Source organism: Gymnoscopelus microlampas (assembly GCF_963454915.1).
Source record: "Gymnoscopelus microlampas genome assembly, chromosome: 7".
NCBI lineage: Eukaryota > Metazoa > Chordata > Actinopteri > Myctophiformes > Myctophidae > Gymnoscopelus > Gymnoscopelus microlampas.
Genome location: NC_139944.1, coordinates 39,783,424 through 39,804,360, shown reverse-complemented (window position 1 = coordinate 39,804,360; position 20,937 = coordinate 39,783,424). Strand labels below are relative to the sequence as shown.

Below are 20,937 nucleotides of genomic sequence, written 5' to 3'. Positions count from 1 at the left end.
CCTGAGTTCGGCAGGGTGTCAGCCCCCGCTGAGGGACCTGGACTTTGTAGGCAGGCAGGTGTGACAGCTTTCAACACTGTTTCAACATATGCTTTTAAAAGGTTCCGATATAGCTTTCCGTTGCAGTGAGAGGACAAGAGCATGGTTGTTAACTCTTCCCTGACACCAGAACATTGAGAGATACATTTGAAGTAACTCGAAGTGGTTTGTGGTTAACAGAACAAGCAGTAAATAAATACCTTGTATTTATATAAATACCTTGTATTTATTTACCTTGCACTCTCACAGTTTTGCACTCATCATTAAATGATAATGAATGTATTTATATAGCACATTTCCAGACTTCACAGAGCAGGGTAAAAGAGCAACATGATAAGCATTAGAGATAAACTACAACAAAAGATCAATGAATAAAACACACAGTAGGCACAAAATGTAAAATAGACATACAGATATAATCAATGAAACAAAAAATGGCAAGAAAAAAATCAATGAAACAAAAATGGCAAGAAAATGTTAAGAAAAGGAGCATAGAGATGGGTTTTCAGAAGAGATTGACATTTTTAAATGGGGGGTTTTGCACATCTGGTTACATTAAGCCGACTTCCCCTGCATACAGTGATGGGCAGCTAACCTAGTTCTACTGTCTGCTCCTATTTTCATGGTCACATTCCAGTCAGGCTCAAAGGGTCAGGGTGGAGGTGCCTTCAACAGTCACTCTCCATACTGCTGCTCTGCTGACCTATAGCCCCCAAGTAAACACACCACTCTGGGAGAATATAAGCTGAATTGGGCCGCACCAGACACCTTCGTGTTGTCCACGGCCTGGTGCACTGTGACTTGTGCACATCTGCCCAACACTGTACTATATTCCAAACTGCAGCCACTTGTTCAAACAAATAACCTCCAGGGGAAATCCAGGGTCAGTCATGTGAATGACTCATGCAGCTGTTAGAATAATGTCTGAGCTGATTATATGGCTACACACCAATGAAACAATATTTTCTTTTTAAATGTCTCAGCATCAAACCCTCACATAGATAGCGTGCTGCTATAAATGTTAACTGGAGCACTTGACATAATTTAAAGTTTACAAGTGGTTGGTTTGAATATTAACAGAAAGCACATGAGCAGACCAGAGTAAATTGTGTGTTTGTCCGAGTTAAATATTGACTATTCAGTAATAACAGTCTTATTTTTTCATATTCATATTATAACTAGCTGCATTTTGAAGCCAACATAATTTCCCATGTCTTACAGTAACAGATACGATATGTCCTTGAATGAACTGCTAAGCTGCTGTACAATACTTTTGACCGTAGCAACCACATGAAAGCATCTAGCACTAAGCTAACAACTTATTTTTTCCCTCTCCTCTATACAGCTCTGAGGAAGTTCAAACAAAAGGGATCTCGCCGCTTGACCCCAGACAGAACAATTGAAAGTTTATATGCAAGTCACAATGTGAGTCTTCTCTCTGCACTGGAACAATGAGGCTTCACACATCACCACAAATACTGCCCTCAAGAAAAACCGAAGAAGAAAAGGGGAAGGGACTGGATGAAAGACTGGGAGACAGCAAAAACAAGCAGAAACATGCAACTCCACTACACTGTATGGCAAAGACAACTACAGTAAATCCTTCCATTGTAACATTCCATTGTTTTGTGCAAGATCTCTCGGTCGTTGTGTCACTTACACTATGTTACATAAACAGTCACTATCAGGTGCCTTCTTTTCATTCATGTCCTGTGAACGGTAAGACTGTGAGTCGCTCTCTGTACAGTTCCAGCTGACCTGGCAGAAGGGAGATTGTAAATCTGCGTCCACATATGATGATGTGTTACTGTATTTCTGTTTTCTATACATTTAGTATATTTTAAAATAGCTGGTGCAACAATATTTCTGTTCATATACCATTGTCTATACTCAACTAGACTAATATTAGTTATACTAAATCAGCTATATACTATAACATAGTTCAGCTAGATTTTTAGGTGGTTTGATCACATTTAAATAATGTGGACCTGGTCAAAAGTACAAAAGTAATAATGTTGAGGTCGGTAGGTAATTCTCAGCATGTAGTTTGGACAGTAAATAAAATAAACTTACTGTATATTTCAAAAATGTTTAGAGTAAGAGAATATTTTGCACACAATTTAAAAGGGTAGCTTGTCTTTTTTTGAATTATTATTACAGGGTTAAAAAAAAGTACACCCAAGAGTTAAATAAACACTAGACTAGACTTTACTGTGCAGGTTGGTAAACCCCCATTTCCCTAGTAGTTTTCCAAACACCACTGAGTTGTAAAAGTACTGGAAATTATGTAAGAGCAGCCAGTGAACTAAGAGGGTTGACATGGATCCACATTGTTATCAGGTAGGTGTCATTTTCCAGGGGAGCCCAAACACTCCAGCATGGTGTTATGTTTCTGGGACTCATGTAGGTAACCACAGCACACAAGTATGCGCACACGCGCACGCACACGCACACGCACACGCACACACCCACGCACATGCACACGCGCACGTACACAAACACACACACACACACACACACACACACACACACAGATAGACGCACACACACACACACACACACACGCACACACACACACACCAACACCCACACACACACCCACACCCACACCCACACACACACGGAAGCAAAGACTCACAGAGACACAGAAACACATTTTGTCGATGCACACACTCTCACACGAACATGGACAGAAACATGCACCTAATTAACAGGAGTGATGGAGACAGTGCAGAAGATGAGTATAAGCCCATTGCTGCTGTGAGCAAGAATGACACACAGGGAATCTGGTAACATGTTAAGTCACATGCAGGTGTCACGCTCAGAAAAGGTATCAATAATCAGGTCACGACCTGATTAAAGGTAAATCTGATCTCTGGTTTTGTGATGCCATCGAGTGCAAAAGCCGAAACGTCAGATTGGATTACATTATATCACACCTTTAGGTGTGATGGAACTTACTTCAGTTAGGAGAGATGTGAGGCTACACCCAAACCACAGGCATTAACAGACCACAGTTCTCTCAAAGTCACATCAACACTGCTGTCTACATTTAGAACGCCATTTTATACTTGCGGAAAAAAATAGATTTTACTTGTGTTTTGTATCGCACCATTAGTCACAAGATAACATTCCACTTTAGTCATGGACTGAGCAGCAAAAAATGGATTAGTTCAAATGTACTGCGGTAAAGAAAATGACTTTAAGCTGTGCTAATGGGCTGCTGGCCAATTAATGCTCAACATGAGCAAATAAGCATGAGTGTGTGAAGTGATTGCAATAAATCTATAGTATAGTAGAGTGGTATCACAAGACCTATGAGAAGAGGGGAAAGAGAAAAACAGCAGTGACAACTGGCTGCCTTATTCAACTTCCCTGTACAGGTCTGTTATCAAGTATTAAATGTAGCGTATTGGCACTCTAGCAGGGCGTTGGCTAGAGTGCCTTTATATGCCCCTTAAACCCATTTCCTGTTTTTTTTCCACGGTCACACTCAGTGTATTAACCGCGAAACCCACATAGAGAGACAGAGATTACAATCTGGCCTCCTTCAGACAGTCTGATGATTAGTTGCTGGGGCAGAGGGTTTAAATAAGGTGAAACCGACTTACCTCCACGGATGCCCTCCAGAGGGTAGAAGAAGGCAACCAGCACGTTCATGAGCACAGCCAGGTTGAAGGAGATGCTGCTCCAGAAGGACATGTTCCTGGAGCACCAGTAGAGGATGGGTTGGGCTGCATGAGGCACACACACAGGTTAATGTACCGTCACCATCAGGAAATTTTACTTGACGATTAATTGTCATACAAATAATTGTGATCAACGATTTCATTGTGTCTTTGCCATGGAACATTGGAACATCTAAATAAAATAAAACATTCTGTTTGCCTGTTAGGCTTTGTAAACAAAAAAGGCAGATATGACAAGTAACTTAAATATATACAAAGAAATGACTGACAATGACCGGAACCAATATTCAAAATAAATAATGTACTATGGCCAAAGTAGGCCATATTTAATCATTTTCTACTTACTACACTTACTAGTAGTAAGTTACTACACTAATTTGTGGAAATAGCCGTTCTACAACCTCACAGCGCATCGCATCGTGACGTGTTGTGAGCTTGTAGATCGGCTATTTCCATAAATTTAGAACATTTTCAGAAATGTAAGAACATTTTTCAACAGCAAATTGATATAGATGAATGGAGAGGATTATGATAATTATGAAACATTATCGTGATGATCATCAAATAATTGCGACCAGGCGATTATGCAATAATGTTTGACAAGCCTGACTGCTTCTTGGAACAACAAATACTGCAGCATCAGAGTTTACTGGAGACATCATGAATTTACTACTACACACTTTATGTGACCAGAATCAAAGAATATCACATCACAGGAAATGCAGTATAGAATACCTTATCATCTTATACTAACAGCATTGATACTTGGAAGATGTAATGCAAAGTGCAGAGGTTTATACAGTTAAATAAACAAACACATTTCAGCTAAGACAAATTGACACCATAATTCAGTGAAAAACCAAACTGTACAACAGATTGTGTGTGTCGTGCAGCTGTACTGTAGTTAGCTACATTGAAATATCTTTAATCAGTCATTAGTGACTGTAATAAAAGGGATATGCACTTTTCCTTAGAGTGCTTTTTTTTTAGATGGAGAAAATCAAGTGGTTTAACATTTTTATCTATTGCAGTGAATTTTGCCTTAAATCTTTAACTGGACAAGTTGCTGTATACTGTATGTCAGGTGATTTTAATGCCTTTGAACATGTTGCAAATGTATTTAACCATAAATGTACATATACTACAGTTAAACAGCTACAAACAAATAAAGTGATAATTTAATTAGAAAGGTTAAAATTATGCAAAAACGTAACCTATTTATCTGAGGAACCAACAACTTATGTACACTCGCAATCACACAACCCACACAACCCATGGGCATGGGTCAGGAGATCGTATCATGGCATGACCGGGGCTATTTTTAGCGGTGCCAACCGCTCTACACTTGACTTTGTCCGTATGTCCGTCCGTCCGTATCAGCACGGGATGATGAGCACGGGATTTTACACAGCTATAACTCCAGTTTGCAGCATGCCACCAAGTCCAAATATGGTATGTGGACTTAGACCACCAATAGGGACGAGCATGAATTGCTGAAGTTATCACAGCGGGGTCCAGGGACCCCCCGCGTATGTTCTGTCCGTCCGCCCGTTTAGGGCACGGGATTTAAAACAGCTATAACTCCAGGTTGAAGCCTGCCACCAAGTCCTAATTTGGTATGTGGACTTCCACCACCAATAGGGACGAGCATGAATTTCTGAAGTTATCACAGCGGGGTCCAGGGACCCCCCGCGTATGTTCTGTCCGTCCGCCCGTTTAGGGCACAGGATTTAAAACAGCTATAACTCCAGTTTGCAGCATGCCACCAAGTCCACATTTGGTATGTGGACTTACACCACAAATAGGGACGAGCATGAATTGCTGAAGTTATCAAAGCGGGGTCCAGGGACCCCCCGCGTATGTTATGTCCGTCCGCCCGTTTAGGGCACGGGATTTAAAACAGCTATAACTCCAGTTTGCAGCATGCCACCAAGTCCAAATTTGGTATGTGGACTTAGACCACCAATAGGGACCAGCATGAATTGCTGAAGCCCCGCCCCCTCTGTCTTCCCATTGGCTGGCCTTTAAACAGCCATAACTCACGTTCGCAGCATGCTACGGAGTACAAATTTTGTGCATGGACTAAAACCACCAATAGGGACAAACTGTAATTACTTAAGCCCCGCCCCCTCTGTCAGCCCATTGGCTGGGCTTTAAACAGCCATTATTCCAGTTTGCAGCATGCTACCAAGTACAAATTTGGTAAGTGGACTCAGACCACCAATAGGGACGAACTGAAATGAGTTACGCCCCGCCCCAAAGGCACCGCTTCCTTCACACAGGGTGTGATTTTTTTTTAGTTAATGTTGTTTATTAGAAAAGAAGAACTGAGGGGTGGGGGACTTTTGGCAACAGAAGTGGTTACTAGCTGTTAGCACCAACGGAACAACATGGTCTCCGGCTGTGCATGCTGCTGATTCATTCAGATAAGAGAGAGGCTGCGGCATCACGTGTTGACTCAGTACACACAGCCCATCTCCTGCAGGCCTGACCGAGGGGACAGGCCACAACACGCTCCCATTGAGGAGACAAAGGAAGCAGTCACACGTTTACTGCACTGGCCAAGAGAGAGGCAGTCGGGGGGGGGGCGGGGGGAGGTCACCCAGGACATGCCCGGTCGCTAAGGGAAACTAGAACAGGGCTGGCTATTTACCAACACGGGAGAATGTCATTGGTTTAATAACAATAGGCTAAGAGGAGGATTGCCCATCATGAGGTGGACTTCACATGACCTTACACGCTTTTTTCCACCAGTGGCTGTTGTGTTCGCTCTCCCACTCCTCCCTGTTAATCTGTTTTTGATTCATTTCGCTCCCTTCATCACAGCTAGGAGGTATCACACTATCTCAGACAAACATTACCTCCTACCTTGGTTTCCTCATACAGTATTTTACACTTGTGCAGAGCAGAAAGTAGGGGAGGTCCCGTCTCTCTCTCTCTCTCTTCCCTGTGGGTTTGAGGCAAGCGGGGGCTGTGTGACCTGGGGTTGACCTATAGTCCCATTAACCATGGGACAGGCTGACTAACCGTCTCAGGGTCAAGTCAGAGCAGCTGACTCCAGACTCAGAGATAGCGGCAGAGCATACTTCGCTTCTTTTCATAACGCATAGTCTCCTAACTTGCTTTGTAACTACATTTGTCATCTCTCTGCAGTAAACTCTCTTCCCCGATTGTGAGTCTGTGCTCAGTTTCCACGGTGTGAACCTGAACTGAACATAACCGCCCAAATGACAGTTTTTTGTTTGTGATCAATTATTTCTTATCTTTTAAAGCTGTTCTTCACAAGTTAGCCATTATGCCAATTGTATACAGACGCCCTGTCACTGCCAACACCTACTACTATAGGCCGCCACCACATGTACACATGGAGTCGCCAGCCGCTTCTTTTCACCTGACAGTGCAGGTAGGGCGAAATAATTGTGGAGGAACACACTATCCCTCCCTGCTGAACAGGTGTCTTGACCAACCTAAAGGAGTTGCTATAGGGCACAAATGAGGGCTAGCACAACCCGGACGCCCACTAAGTGACAGCTTACAAATCTGTCATGCCACTGAAATGAATGTATTCAGATTTAGCTTGCCCATTAAGGATTTTTCTTTAGCTTGTGTTTATTTGCAACATAAATCCATGGGCAATAAATAACATTACTAAACAAAAACGCATGTTGAAGAGAGGTTTGAAACCCCAGTGCAATTATGAAAAATACACCTTACCACAGAGAGAAAATAAAATATTATGGAAACAATGGAAACAACAGTGGGAACGTTTTGTAACCACACGAGGACGACTGTATCTGGAACAGCACGTGCCCCTTGACCGTGTCCTTCTAAGCCTTTAACTATCAAGAATATATGAATAAGGGGGCGTTAACTTCACATTCTCCATTATAAAAAGGTATGTTGCAGAAGGCTGTGTGTGCATTGTTGACATACAGTCAGTGGTGCATTCCACAGAGAACAGATGTTTTTGTATGGGCCTGCAGCATGTGACAATCAAACACAACTATAATGGTAATAATACACCAAAGCACACTCACATTCCTAACATTTCTCTGTAAATCACTTTGGTTAGTAAACAATTAATTCCAAACTTAGACATCACCTTACCCTACCTTAGTCCTTAAATTAACTTATGTTATTATAGTCAATCTCTTACACGTTAATAACTTATCAAGGTTTACAAACCCTCCCCTCCTTCATCCCTCCAGGGTTCAGTACAGTATAGTGTGTGTGTGTGTGTGTGTGTGTGTGTGTGTGTGTGTGTGTGTGTGTGTGTGTGTGTGTGTGTGTGTGTGTGTGTGTGTGTGTGTGTGTGTGTGTGTGTGTGTGTGTGTGTGTGTGTGTGTGTGTGTGTGTGTGTGTGTGTGTGTGTGTGTGTGTGTGTGTGTGTGTGTGTGTGTGTGGGCCCAAGGGCCTGGAAGGATGCCAGGAGAGGGTGTGTAAAACAAGAACTAGTAGATATAGAGAGGTTGGGAAAAGGACGCACAGGGAACTGTGTTTTCGTTACCATCAGTAGCCTCTTGAGTACCTCGCAGCTTCTTCTGCCAGTTCATCTCATTAAAGAGGTCCTCAGAGCGCAAGAAGAAGTCATTGATCTTGCAGCCCCGCTCATCCCGTTCGGTGGTGTAGTAAACGCGCAGCTTGGACTCTTGGGTGAGGAATTCACAGATGTTGGGCACGGGGAAGACTATCTGCTCCATGGTGCGATCCAGACGCACAATCTGGACACAACCACAGCAGCAAAACAACCGTCACACACCGTCTTTATTAGTGATTCCGTGTTTTGCAAAACATGTCCCACTAGCGTGCTTTATGAACTGGTCTGACCAGAGGCATTGGTATAAAAAGTTACCTGCAAATAGTGAAGAGAGTGTGCACTGCAGAGCAGGGCTGTTTGATTAGCAGAAGTAGTTTCACAAACTCAAGCGATAACTCCTTCCTTGTTGGGAGGTTTTGAGCATGGTAAAACTATTTGCATTCTTGCACTCCCTTGTGCACACACGGGAACACGTGCACACACATGCCACGGGTGTTTGTCATTCAACGTATGAGTCTCCAAAACCAGGGCCAAGAAAAACAGTGACTATCACATGCCTTTCAGGTCAACACTGTGACTAAAATGATATCAGTAGCAAACCACTCAATTTCACACGGAAATGATAAGACACATACTGTATCAGACGGTGGAAACACAATGTGTTTCACATTAAAATAAAAGGGGAAGTGGAAGCAGCAGACCCAAAAAGTCCATCTGGGACTGCAGCCGAACGACTGACCTCAATCTGAGCTGTGTGTTTGGCATAGAACTCCAGGGCCTCATCCCCCTCGCCGTAACTCCCTCCTGGCTTCAGCATGACCTGCAGTTCCTTGTTGTGACGAGCCAACTGAAATAACACCACCGCCAAATCAATAGCATCAACAGATCAATGACAGCTTATTATCGTCAGCTTCAACATGGACAACAATGTCCTGCATCGTCGGGTGTGCATACATAAGAGGGGAATATTGAGAGTACTCTTGACACGTACCCAACTGTAATGCAAATAGTTTAGCTTAAATTGATTTTTCAGCAGGGCACAGTACATAGTACATGCCACTAGTTGTTTTCTCTACTCAGCTGTGAGACACGCAGTTTGTTCACCCGTCAGGCCGCAGGGTTCCACGCTTTGGTTCAACATTGTGGATTACATAATGTTAACTGTTGTTAACCTAGGTCATGGTGTGAGAAAACAACCAGCTATAGAGCTATGCAGAGCCTTGGGCGGAAAGGGAGGAGATGAAGATAACGCCACAAATCTCTGATGTAACAAACCTATGGGATCCATAGGAATTGACACAGACTACAGGGCTCAGACCATTGAAAATCTATTTCCCGAGGACACTATGTGGCAATGCCTGTGTTGAAGTGTTCAGCTATGCTTGTAACCGTTTCAATATGCATACAGATATTTGGTAGCTTACCTGATGGGCGAGGATGTAGATGTTGTGGCCGACGTTGCGCGGCGAGGCGGAGTGCTCTTCCTCGCCACCCTCACCATCCTCAGGCGCCTCCACCTCTATTTCGCCCTGCATGTAGGCCTTCTTGATCACCTCCACCTGTGCAAGAGGGCAAGTGTCAGGGAACGTCCACTCGACGCCAACCGTGCCCTCTCCTGGAATGAACGGCGCTGTACTTACGAGCTCTTTGGGCCTCATGTTGTAGAGTATCCTCTCTGCATTCTCACTGTCATGGCGACTCTCCATGATAGCTAGGAGAAGCTTGGAGGCGTTGTTCTGAGAGAAGATGAGACAACTTGACCCATTCAAACCGGGAAACATTCTGTGTCATTTTAGATTTTTAGCTATAACCATTATTTTATACTTTGGGCTATTCAAAAATAGCAGATATACAAGCTCATACGAGCTTGTGGATCTGCTATTTATTTATTTTTATCTTGAAAATATATATATTTTTTAAGCAAACATTTCAAATCTTTGCTTCTGGTGATTCTACAAATGTCTTCTAAAAAAAACATTTTTTCTTTGAAAAAAAATAAATACGCTCTATACGTGGCTTTGACTCGGTGTCTGTGTGTCTGTGTGTCTGTGTGTCTGTCTGTGTGTCTGTGTGTCTGTGTGTCCGTATGAGCCTGGGATGAGCACGGCAAAGAAGCAACACATACAAACACACGCACACACACACACACACACACACACACACACACACACACAGACTTGGAGATTGCCTATGCCATCTCTCCTCTCATTTGCCACACGTGCCACCGGTTATCAAAGAGGGGTCCAGGGACCCCCAGGGACGTCCACCCGTATGAGCACGGGATGAGCACGGGATTTTAAACAGCTATAACTCCAGTTTGCAGCATGCCACCAAGTCCAAATTTGGTATGTGGACTTAGACCACCAATACGGGCCGAGCATTAATTGCTCAAGCCCCGCCCCCTCTGTCTTCCCATTGGCTGGCCTTTAAACAGCCATAACTGAAGTTCGCAGCATGCTACGGAGTACAAATTTTCGACATGGACTAAAACCACCAATAGGGACAAATTGTAATTACTTAAGCCCCGCCCCCTCTGTCTGCCCATTGGCTGGGCTTTAAACAGCCATTATTCCAGTTTGCAGCATGCTACCAAGTACAAATTTGGTAAGTGGACTCAGACCACCAATAGGGACGAACTGAAATGAGTTAAGCCCCGCCCCAAAGGCACCGCTTCCTTCACACAGGGTGTGATTTTTTTCATGTCAAGGACCACCCAAAATGATATGTATTTGTCCACAGACTCCCCCATCTCAAAATATTGTGTTCCAGGGACCCCCAGAAGCAAAGATTTGAGTTAACAATGTATATATATTCAGAGATTTGCACACATTTTCACAATTTTCTTTTTCTGCTGTTTTCTGGGGAAAATGGTGATGTCGAGGGAGAAAAGGCGAGGGCCAAGTACGGATCCCTGGGTGACCCCCGTCATCAAAGTACCTATAAAGGATTTAAGTGGCTAAGCATATAATCTGGGTGGTGAATATTGTGAGTACTGAAAACAAATTAAAAATTAAAACATTCTTGCTCACTTTGAGTTCCAGCACCAGGTCCATCCTCTTTTTGCCAAGGGGATTGATGTCATTGAGGATGAGGGCAATAATGATGTCAATGCCATTGCATTCATGTGTGGCGATGCAGTTCTGGGGAAAACAAGTGTTCCAAATGATAACCAGCGCTAAAGTAATTGTCAGGAGACTCAAGTCAAAATACATCCTGCTTAGCTGGGAGTGCGTAATGCCACAGTGGTTTGTTTAGTCTGACTGATTACCTTCCATACAGTGAAGAGAGAGGAGCAGGTTTGATATTGTCGTAAAAAAAGAAAAAAGAAAAACAACCACAGGCCCATTCTTTCCCCAGCACAGCTCCCACTGTGCACTGGGCCTTGTGCCAGTTGCTTGTTTAGACAAGCAAGGCTCACACTTGCCACACAAGTGATCCCAGGGCAACAGGAACAGAGGGTGCCGCCGCCATCATCATGTGAGAAGACCAAGCAAAGCTAATCCTCCGAAAATAACAAATACAGTCACGGTGCCCAGAGCAGGCAGGGGGTACGCTGTTGTTGAAAGAGGAGCAGGGAACTACATGGCTATTGATCTCAGTGTGGGAGATGATGAGGGCTCTCTGGTTTCATCAAGTGCGTCTTGTTGTACTAAACCACATGGTTAAACCTGACAGAGGAATAATTTGTCACAATAAATCCTGTGAATCCCAAAGAGAGTTAAACACCTGCTTCACATCTCTATTCAGATGTGCTGTGACAGTTCAGTTTTCCTCCCACTAAAATGTGTAAAATGGTGAGGGCTACTCTTGTTAATCAATACTTAAATATCAATCATAAATATCAATATCAATTTGAAGTTCTGGCAAGAAAATATATATTATTTGGGGGGTATGTTTCTATATATACATACATACATTACTGCAACCCTCATAAGGAAAGACAGTGAAAGCCTGTCATCTTGCATCAGATTGCATGTGCACAAAGCTTGTGTTTTTCTCTGTGTGTCACCTGATTCTCATGGCAGGGTCCCTGGCAGTATTCTGTCAGACTTTCAACTGTCTGGTTGATGAGTCCTACATTCTTCTCATTGATGTAGAGTCCCAGGAGCCCTAGACCTCCTGTGGTGCTGCCACAGATACAGTCTAGGAACTGCAGTGTCTCACACACCAGATTATAGTTGTTCTTATTGTTCTGGTTGCGCAAGAAGTTCTGGAAAAGGATAAACACAAAATAGGGATGAAGAAAACCGTCAAAGCCTCAGTATTATAATTATTACTATTCATTTGCATAGGATAGTAGAGACAGAAAATAAACTATTTCTCTCGAATGAAAGTGAAAATCCACCCAGGGCAATCATAGATTATTACCGATGACCTTGGACAGGTGACTTAAGGTTTGTCAATATGAGCCAGTGTCCCTCAAAGCAACTGTGCAAGCCAGCCAAGAATTTAAATCTGTGACATCAGGCCCACCACAAGGTTAACCACCTTAACCCTGGCTTCCCTATTTTAGGCATGTCATTATAGGCGACCTTCAACCTTCTTTAAAAAAAAAATCAAAAAATAGCTCACAATGCATTACGTTGCAACACACTATGATCTTGTAGACCAGCTAATTTCACTAATTGTCATGCAAAGTTTAAAGGGCTTAAAGGGGTATTTCATTTTAAAACACTTTCAGGGTTAATCTACTCAAAAGTTTTTAAGTTGCTTTATTCAATATTTTGATATTTGATATTCATTTGACCAGACATCCCCCACCCCCCCTATATAAGCCCATTCAACTTTAAACTCCCCTAGTTCTGGTGACTGATATTGTCCTTCTAATTACTTTTTTCATGCTATTTATTTATATTTATTTTATTCATATTCTAACATTAGATAAGGGAAAAAAAAGGAATCAAAAATGTTGTTCCCCTCACGCATTAGGTCAATATCAGTACCTAGAATATGTCTGATGAAATGAATTTCAAATAATATCTAAACATTGAATCAAATCAGATTTGAATTGCATCTGGAAGTGGACTATTCCTATTTTTAAATATTGATTTCCGGGTTTGTGTTCTATCAAACAGCAGGTATTCATTAGTTATTGCAGGGATGTGACAGGGTGGTGATATGTGTTTAATGACATCACAGTGAACTTAATCAGAGCCGTGTCTGGCAGTAAATCAATATGTCCCACCCACGCTGGGCCAAGCAGAGCGGGCGAGCCAGACGGATTCAGCAGCCAGCCAGTCACCTTTTAATGAGGCTCTGACCGAGGCTGTGTATACAAACAGCTACTGTTAGAAGGAAGTGTACTGTCTGGGCTCTTGTACTGTAGCTGTCCAATGCCAAAAACTACCACAGCCCTCATAGTGAAACCAGACCAGTTGCATCACGTTGTTCCACAGAAGATGCCTATTTTCAACACGGTTTCATTTCTGTGTACTCGAGTCTGGTAGTGGAAAATCACAATGCAGGTCAGGAAATGTTCAAGTCTGCCATGGCCAGATGGGGGGTGGGGAGGGGGAATTAGGCGAACAAAAAAAATCCCCGCAGCAGCAGTAGACAATCCATGTAGACGAGTCATGTGTTCATGCAGGAGACTGTAGGCAAAAAACTGTAGACACTTTCGTCACATGACATTTTCGCTCGACAAAAAAATCTGTATTTTCCACTGGAATAAAAGTGTGCTTTGACACGTTTTGAACGTTTCGCACAACGAAGTACAGTATACCTGTACATGAAGCCTCGAAGGGCATTCAAGTGGTTGTGGCTGACCTGTAGCTCTGGGTTATGGTTCTCGCAGAGCAGCTGCATGAGTCGCAGGATGGGTTGCATGATGGTGATGAGGACGCTCATCTCGCCTTCCTCCTGGCCCTTGTCGGCGGCAGGGGCGACAACGGCGCCCTCGGCGGCCGCTTGGTGCTCCTCTGCTGCCTCAGCCTCTCGGCGGTAGGTGGTGAAGGCCTTCTTGGTGACAGTGGTGGCCTCGACCAGCTGCTCTTTGACCTCTTCTGTCACCACGGCAACCACCGGTACATCTTTGACTGGACAAGAAAAAAATGCTGGTTAAACACAGGTTATCAAATGCCAAATTGCTGTCTGTGATTAGATTTCCTCAGAAGAGGGCAGTCAGATAATGGGTGGATGCTACTATGTTAAATGAACCAACTATTGCCATGTGTACACCGTGGACAACCGACAGCTACTGTATGTGGTACAGAATTTGATTATATCCAGAGTAATAATTCCCCCCAGTGTCCCCTTGCAGGGTTGTGAGTGGAGCTATTCCCTGACCTTTCTTGCGTGCCGCAGGTGTGTCTTTGTCAGGCGGCTCCTCATCCTTCTTCTTGCTGCCCAGGTCACTTGTGTTGACCGTCACCGTGGCTTTAATCTCCTGCTGGGCCAGCTTCATGCGCTCGTAGAACACCTTGAAGAACTTCTCTGACTTGTTGTCACTTGTCAAACGTATGAAGAATGACCGCTGGAGATTAAAAAAACAAACAAAACAATGTTTCAGCCACTTTTGAGTGATTTCATCTTTTTAGTATCAGTTTATTTTGACACACAACATTTTGATCTCTGCTGGATGTGAACTGCTTCAAATCCATGTATGTATAAATGCACTTAGATCACAACTAGTGCACTTCTATTCTTCTGTATATATTCAAGTTTCCCACTAACCATGCACGGCTCAATACCTGATGAAGGGTAGTAAACAAATCATAGTATTCAATAAAGCTGCCCATAAGGCAATACTCTACTCTTTTTATGTGACAACCAACCAAAAAACAAAAAACACCATACTGTACATGGCTAAAATTAAAATATTCTTATGTAGGTTTGGTACAAATAACTTTGCAACAAATCGGTTTGGGCACTTCTCACTATTCTACTGAACATTTCTCCACACTCTGTCGACAGCCAGAGGTCCTACAGTACGTGCAGTGGAGTTACATAAGCCTCTTCCTCTACCGCCAAGAAAATACCCTGTAAGGCTTCACTGTACTTCACTGTGCTCACCTGGGTGTTACACTATCTGCTCTGTGTCTTCATTGCTCTACTGATTACATACACCGTAAATTCCTGAGTGTTCATTTAACTCTGAAAGTGTACGGATGGATCCAAATGGACCCTTACAGGTCCATTTGATTCCATCTGTACACCTTCAGATCGATAATTTAACGCTGGGGATTTACTGTGTATGGACAAATACATACAGTTATGGGGTGCATGCAGACAGACTTGGATGCATTTTCAAACACACCCACTGTAGCCATCTGACCATGCTGATCACACAAAGATGTTAGGACTCACACGAGCGTGTGCATGCACGCACACGCAGAGACAGGTGTTTATAATGCACAACAGACAGACAAACAGACGGACAGCAGAGTTTTGCCAGTCATACTCCATTCTGGGGCAAACTGTGGACTTCGGCTGTTATAGACCTTGCAACTGTGTGTTTATTTTCCATGGATTTTAGGGTCCCGTGAGCAGTGGAGGAGGAGGAAGGACTTCTGCCCCGTAGGAGTGTTAACACAAAGGGCAATCTTGTTTCAAAGGCCTGCATGCAAAGTGAACTCGTTTTCTTTTGCCCGCCACAAACAGGCTGGTATATCCTGTCCCATTTTTTTCCTCTTGACAATCCCTACTTACATAAGACCTGTAATCAGCTGAGTGGTTATGTAGAGAGCACACAGCGCCTCAGCTAAAAACACTGTTACATCAGCCCACTGAGGGAGGGGAGGGGAGGGGAGGGGAGGGGAGAGGAGAGGAGAGGAGAGGAGAGGAGAGGAGAGGAGAGGAGAGGAGAGGAGAAAGAGTGGAGGAAAATCCTGCCCTACTTTATTCGGTGCCAGAGTGGCACGAATGGAGTGCATGGTGTGAAGAAGGAGGGGTTACAAGGGAAGCGGGTGTAGAGGCAAACTTATCGCATGCGTGCATACATTCTGGGATGGTTCTGAAAGCACGTTATGCAATAGACTTTCCAGGTTGAGTTCGAATAAGAGAAGGGGAGGGGGGCGGGGGGTGCATGATTACAGTAACATTATAAATGCACAGTACAGTATAGCATAAAAACTTTTTTAACTAACCCCTATGAAATAGAAGCTATTACAGATCTAATATTCCGGAACGTACGTAGCTCCGTTGAATTCTTGTCACTGTCACAAAGGTCGGGAGCACTTGACACCGAAACGGCAATTGAGTTATTTGAGTCCATGTTGTTTTCCCCAACTTTCTTTAACGTGGTGTGTTTGCTTGTTTTTCTGAACCCTGTTTTCAGTAGTTAAAGTAATCCTGTTGACAAGACCGGGTCATTCATTGATAGTGATCTGATTAAAATCTTTCAGCGGGCTTATGCAAGTGGGCAACAGAGATGGCAGCAGCAGCGCCAGAAAAGCGACTTTATGACATTAGCGCGTTCAAATGACGGGACCTCATGACTGTGGTCATAACAAAGCAATTCCATCTCCCATCGGTTACATTGCACTTTTGTAAGCACCTGACTGGCATCAATTTGCAGAAAACAACACACACGAGAGAGAGAGAGAGAGAGAGAGAGAGAGAGAGAGAGAGAGAGAGAGAGAGAGAGAGAGAGAGAGAGAGAGAGAGAGAGAGAGAGAGAGAGAGAGAGAGAGAGAGAGAGAGAGAGAGAGAGAGAGAGAGAGAGAGAGAGAGAGAGAGAGAGAGAGAGAGAGAGAGAGAGAGAGAGAGAGAGAGAGACAGTTTGGTTGCTGTCCTCCCACTGTGTGGAATCAGGAACAGGAACTAAACTTTTTACCTACAGTACAAATCACAACAAACACAGTTGCACAGAACAGGTACACATGTAAAACCACATTTTCTGGACTTGGGATCGAGCCCAGAGTAAAACACAGTATCCAGGGATACCCAGCGGTTGGCAAATAAGAACACAGGGACAGTTGTGCGTTTCGTGTTGTGCAACGGCAACAAACATCCCCCTATTTGTATTTATTTTGAACACATTCCCTGTTTGACAAATCAAAAGACAGCACTGCTGCTATATTTTCAAGGGAGGTGAGGTGACATAAAAATACTAATGCTTTTGCTGTCTGACAAAAAGGCAACAACCTCAAAATAATAATCAACCAAGGTACAGGAACTGTTGCCACAACAACTAGAGCTAGCTTCAGAGAGCTTAGCCAAGAAACCGCTCCGAGCAGCAACCTGCTGATTCATTCCCTCCTCAGTCCTGCAGCCAGCCAGCCAGTGAGTTAAGCATGCTATTCACCTCACCAACCCCCCCCCCCCCCCCCCCCCCCCCCCCCCCCAACACACACCCGAAGAAGCTTAGCCTCCTGTACATCTGTACTGTATGGCCACTAAGCCCCATGAGAGCTGACCCTAGGACCATCAGTCACGTATAGCAGTGGTTCTCAACCTGTGGGTCGGGACCCCCAGGGAGATTAGACATTAAACATGAAACATTCAAAGACACAATTCCAAGTGCTTGTCATGGTGGGGGGTCCCCAGTTCAAATATGATTATTTTGGGGGGTCACGGCCTGAAAAGGTTGAGAACCACTGACGTACAGTGTGGCAGGTTCAGATACACTACCAAACCCCCACAACGCGGCGCAATACAACGAGTTGTGAGGTTGTAGATCGGCTAAATTCAAATAGCCGATGTAAATTAGGTTTAAAATGGTTAAACAGATTTTTAGACTATATGAGCACACTTTGCTGGGGACCCCCTGGAACCCCCTCAAGGACCCCTGGTGGTCCCCGGACCCCACTTAGAGAAGCACTACCCTGCAGGGCAGCCATGCCGGGCCAGAGGGGGCCTCCTTTCAGAAAACAAGGTCGCTGCATTCCTCTCTTCCTTCCTTTCCTCTGCTTTCAGCTGCCGCCAGGGCTTTTGGCATCAACAGGGGCGAGTTATGTAAGATCTATTAATACTGTCACCCCCCCACGCCCCCCCCCCCCCCCCCCTCCGCCGCCCCACCATCACCACCACCACCCACCGCCTTCTCCCTCTCCCTCTCTCTCTCACCCTTCTACTGACAGCTCGCTGAGTGACAGAGCTGTAGCTGTGATTATTGGAGGGCCGCTGTAGCTGCACGACTACGCCACCAACCAGCTGGCAACCACGGAGAACCCTGTATGTCTGCATGCGGGTACGACCAGACACACAGATAGGCGTTCGGGGTAGGGCTGGGCGATATGACTTCAAATCAATATCAACATTATTTCATATGAACTTTTCCCTCGATTACGATTAATGAACGACTACAAAAGAAAAAAATAAAATAACACATTTACAAGCTCACAACGCAATGCTACAACGCGATGCAACATGTTGTGAGCTTGTAGATTGGCTATTTTTGCACGCCAACATTGTACGACGAAGTATGATACAGGGTTAAGTGGTTAATCAGACTAATCGATTTGTCCATTATGAAAAATCTACCTACCTCGTTGATATACAATATATAAGAAATAAATTACAAAATATATTAAAAAAACCTGCTTCTTGATTACTCGATTAACCTACATGAGCAGGTAGTCGCCAATTGGCTCCAAATGATGAGTTTTGAGATATTTTTGGTTAATTGCCCAGCCCTAGTTTGGGGTGAATGCCACCATGGGATGAGATCCTGGATACATCTGTCATCCACATGAAACCCACGCATGCACCCATCCGAGCTTTGCATGGATTTGTCTGATTAACTGAAAAGGCCTATTTCAAGCAAGTTTTCATGTGGTTAAAAAAAAGAAAAAGAAATACACGAACAGGACTGATAGGAAAAACATGGCAGCAGCCTTCCTGTTTGACAGTGATCAGAAACCCCCCTCTAACCACCACTCACTGTCAGGAAGAGGATGAAGAGAATGCTTATGCTGATGACGGCAAAAGGGCAAGGCCTCGTATTGCATTGCAAATCTATCGAAAGAGGTTTCCAGGAGGTGTCTGAAAAGTGAACCCGAAACAAGAGGCGGTGGGCGGATAAATCAAAACCCGAATGGCTGACGGTGGCAGAGCATAACAGCGTGCTTATTGAGTAAGAGCCATGGCACCTGTTTGCTTGTTAGGGTTAAAGGGGGCACTGGGAGGGGAATCTTTTTTAAGAGCTCCTTTGGATAGATCAGTGTACTCTGTGTGTGTGTTTATGTGTTTATGTGTTTATGTGCGTGCGTGCGTGCGTGCGTGCGTGCGTGCGTGCGTGCGTGCGTGCGTGCGTGCGTGCGTGCGTGCGTGCGTGCGTGCGTGCGTGCGTGCGTGCGTGCGTGCGTGCGTGCGAGAGTTCAATAGAAAGGTATTTGTCAACGAATACAAAACGAATACTCTACAGTAAGTCCTGCTCTCTTTGAAGAAGCTAAACTTGAAAGATATCACAAAGATGACCATGCCCATATAAAGGTTGGGCTTTATACAGACAGTGGATTTAGCCTGCCTTATAACTTTTTTTGTACATTTACATTTTAACTGTGTTCAACACACACACACACACACACACATCACTTATTCTGGACACTGGATGCTACGTTGTGTAATCGGACAGTAGAGTGCCTGGCTTATTTTCACAGATTTTAATCGCTAGTTACTTGATATTAATTTTATTTCGTAAACGAATCTTCAGCGCTGTTCATTGTGTGTATGTCTGCTCTCTGCATCAGCGAGCTAGTTACACAGGGCACTGCTAAGCTCTGTTTTGCGATGTCACGCATGCTGTAGGCAGCGGCGTGAGCTGTGAATGGTCTACTTTACTTTTACAGACAAATCCAGTTCTATATGGCTCGGCCTTCGGCCATGCTATAAAAACAGAGCTTGAGAGAAAAGTAGAATCAGAACATTGTCTGGCGAGGCCAGTAGGCCACTAAATAAAGCTCTACAGGAGAGTATTCTGGGTTACTAGCCTGCAGCCATCGCTGCCCACTACTGCTGCTGTAGTGTTTGTATCAGCTTCCAACACAGCCAGACAGTGTGGGCAGCACAATCTAACTGACAATCTCACATCTCCTCTGCTGGCTGGCCCAAAGTAAGAACCAGGGAAGGGAGATTAGACATTAAATATGAAACATTCAAAGACACAAAATTATAAACCAATTTTCACAATTTGGGATTGTATGTGAACACACAGTCACAGCTATTATGTTTCAAATACAATACAAAAATCACACCCTGTGTGAAGGTAGCGGCGCCTTTGAATACATTATGTCATCGATATGTGTTTATAATGTGTTTATAGCCATGTGTCACGTGAAGCTTGACTAATCACTTTGTTGACGGGTTCTGACCAATCAGAGCGTCGACGGGTCTGACCAATCAGAGCGTCGACGGGTCTGACCAATCAGAGCGTTGACGGGTCTGACCAATCAGAGCGTTGACGGGTCTGACCAATCAGAGCGTTGACGGGTCTGACCAATCAGAGCGTTGACGGGTCTGACCAATCAGAACGTTGACGGCGAACACGGACAAAGTCAGGTATAGAGCAGGATCCGCTCTATACCTAAAGGTATAGAGCGGCTAGCGCCGCTAAAAACGTAATAATCACACACACACACACACACACACACACACACACACACACACACACACACACACACACACACACACACACACACACACACACACACACACACACACACACACACACACACACACACACACACACACAAACACACACACACACACGAATGTACCAAACAAAATGTTGTT

At 44.2% G+C, this 20,937-nt stretch overlaps 1 protein-coding gene across 14 annotated transcripts in view; it reads right to left on the bottom strand.

The window, feature by feature from the left end:
- itpr1b (inositol 1,4,5-trisphosphate receptor, type 1b) overlaps positions 1-20,937 on the bottom strand; it is a 110,459-nt gene that overhangs the window by 21,078 nt on the left and 68,444 nt on the right. For 8 of the 14 annotated variants that reach the window (XM_084062155.1, XM_084062163.1, XM_084062164.1 and 5 more), the window contains 9 exons: positions 14,551-14,737; positions 14,032-14,300; positions 12,275-12,475; positions 11,295-11,405; positions 9,906-10,001; positions 9,690-9,824; positions 9,005-9,112; positions 8,215-8,449; positions 3,651-3,773 (listed from right to left, as the gene is read on the bottom strand). In XM_084062155.1, the coding sequence (XP_083918281.1) occupies positions 3,651-3,773; positions 8,215-8,449; positions 9,005-9,112; positions 9,690-9,824; positions 9,906-10,001; positions 11,295-11,405; positions 12,275-12,475; positions 14,032-14,300; positions 14,551-14,737 (1,465 nt within the window). The remainder of the gene's footprint in view (positions 1-3,650; positions 3,774-8,214; positions 8,450-9,004; positions 9,113-9,689; positions 9,825-9,905; positions 10,002-11,294; positions 11,406-12,274; positions 12,476-14,031; positions 14,301-14,550; positions 14,738-20,937) is intronic. The other 6 variants (XM_084062167.1, XM_084062156.1, XM_084062158.1 and 3 more) reach the window with 2 other exon arrangements.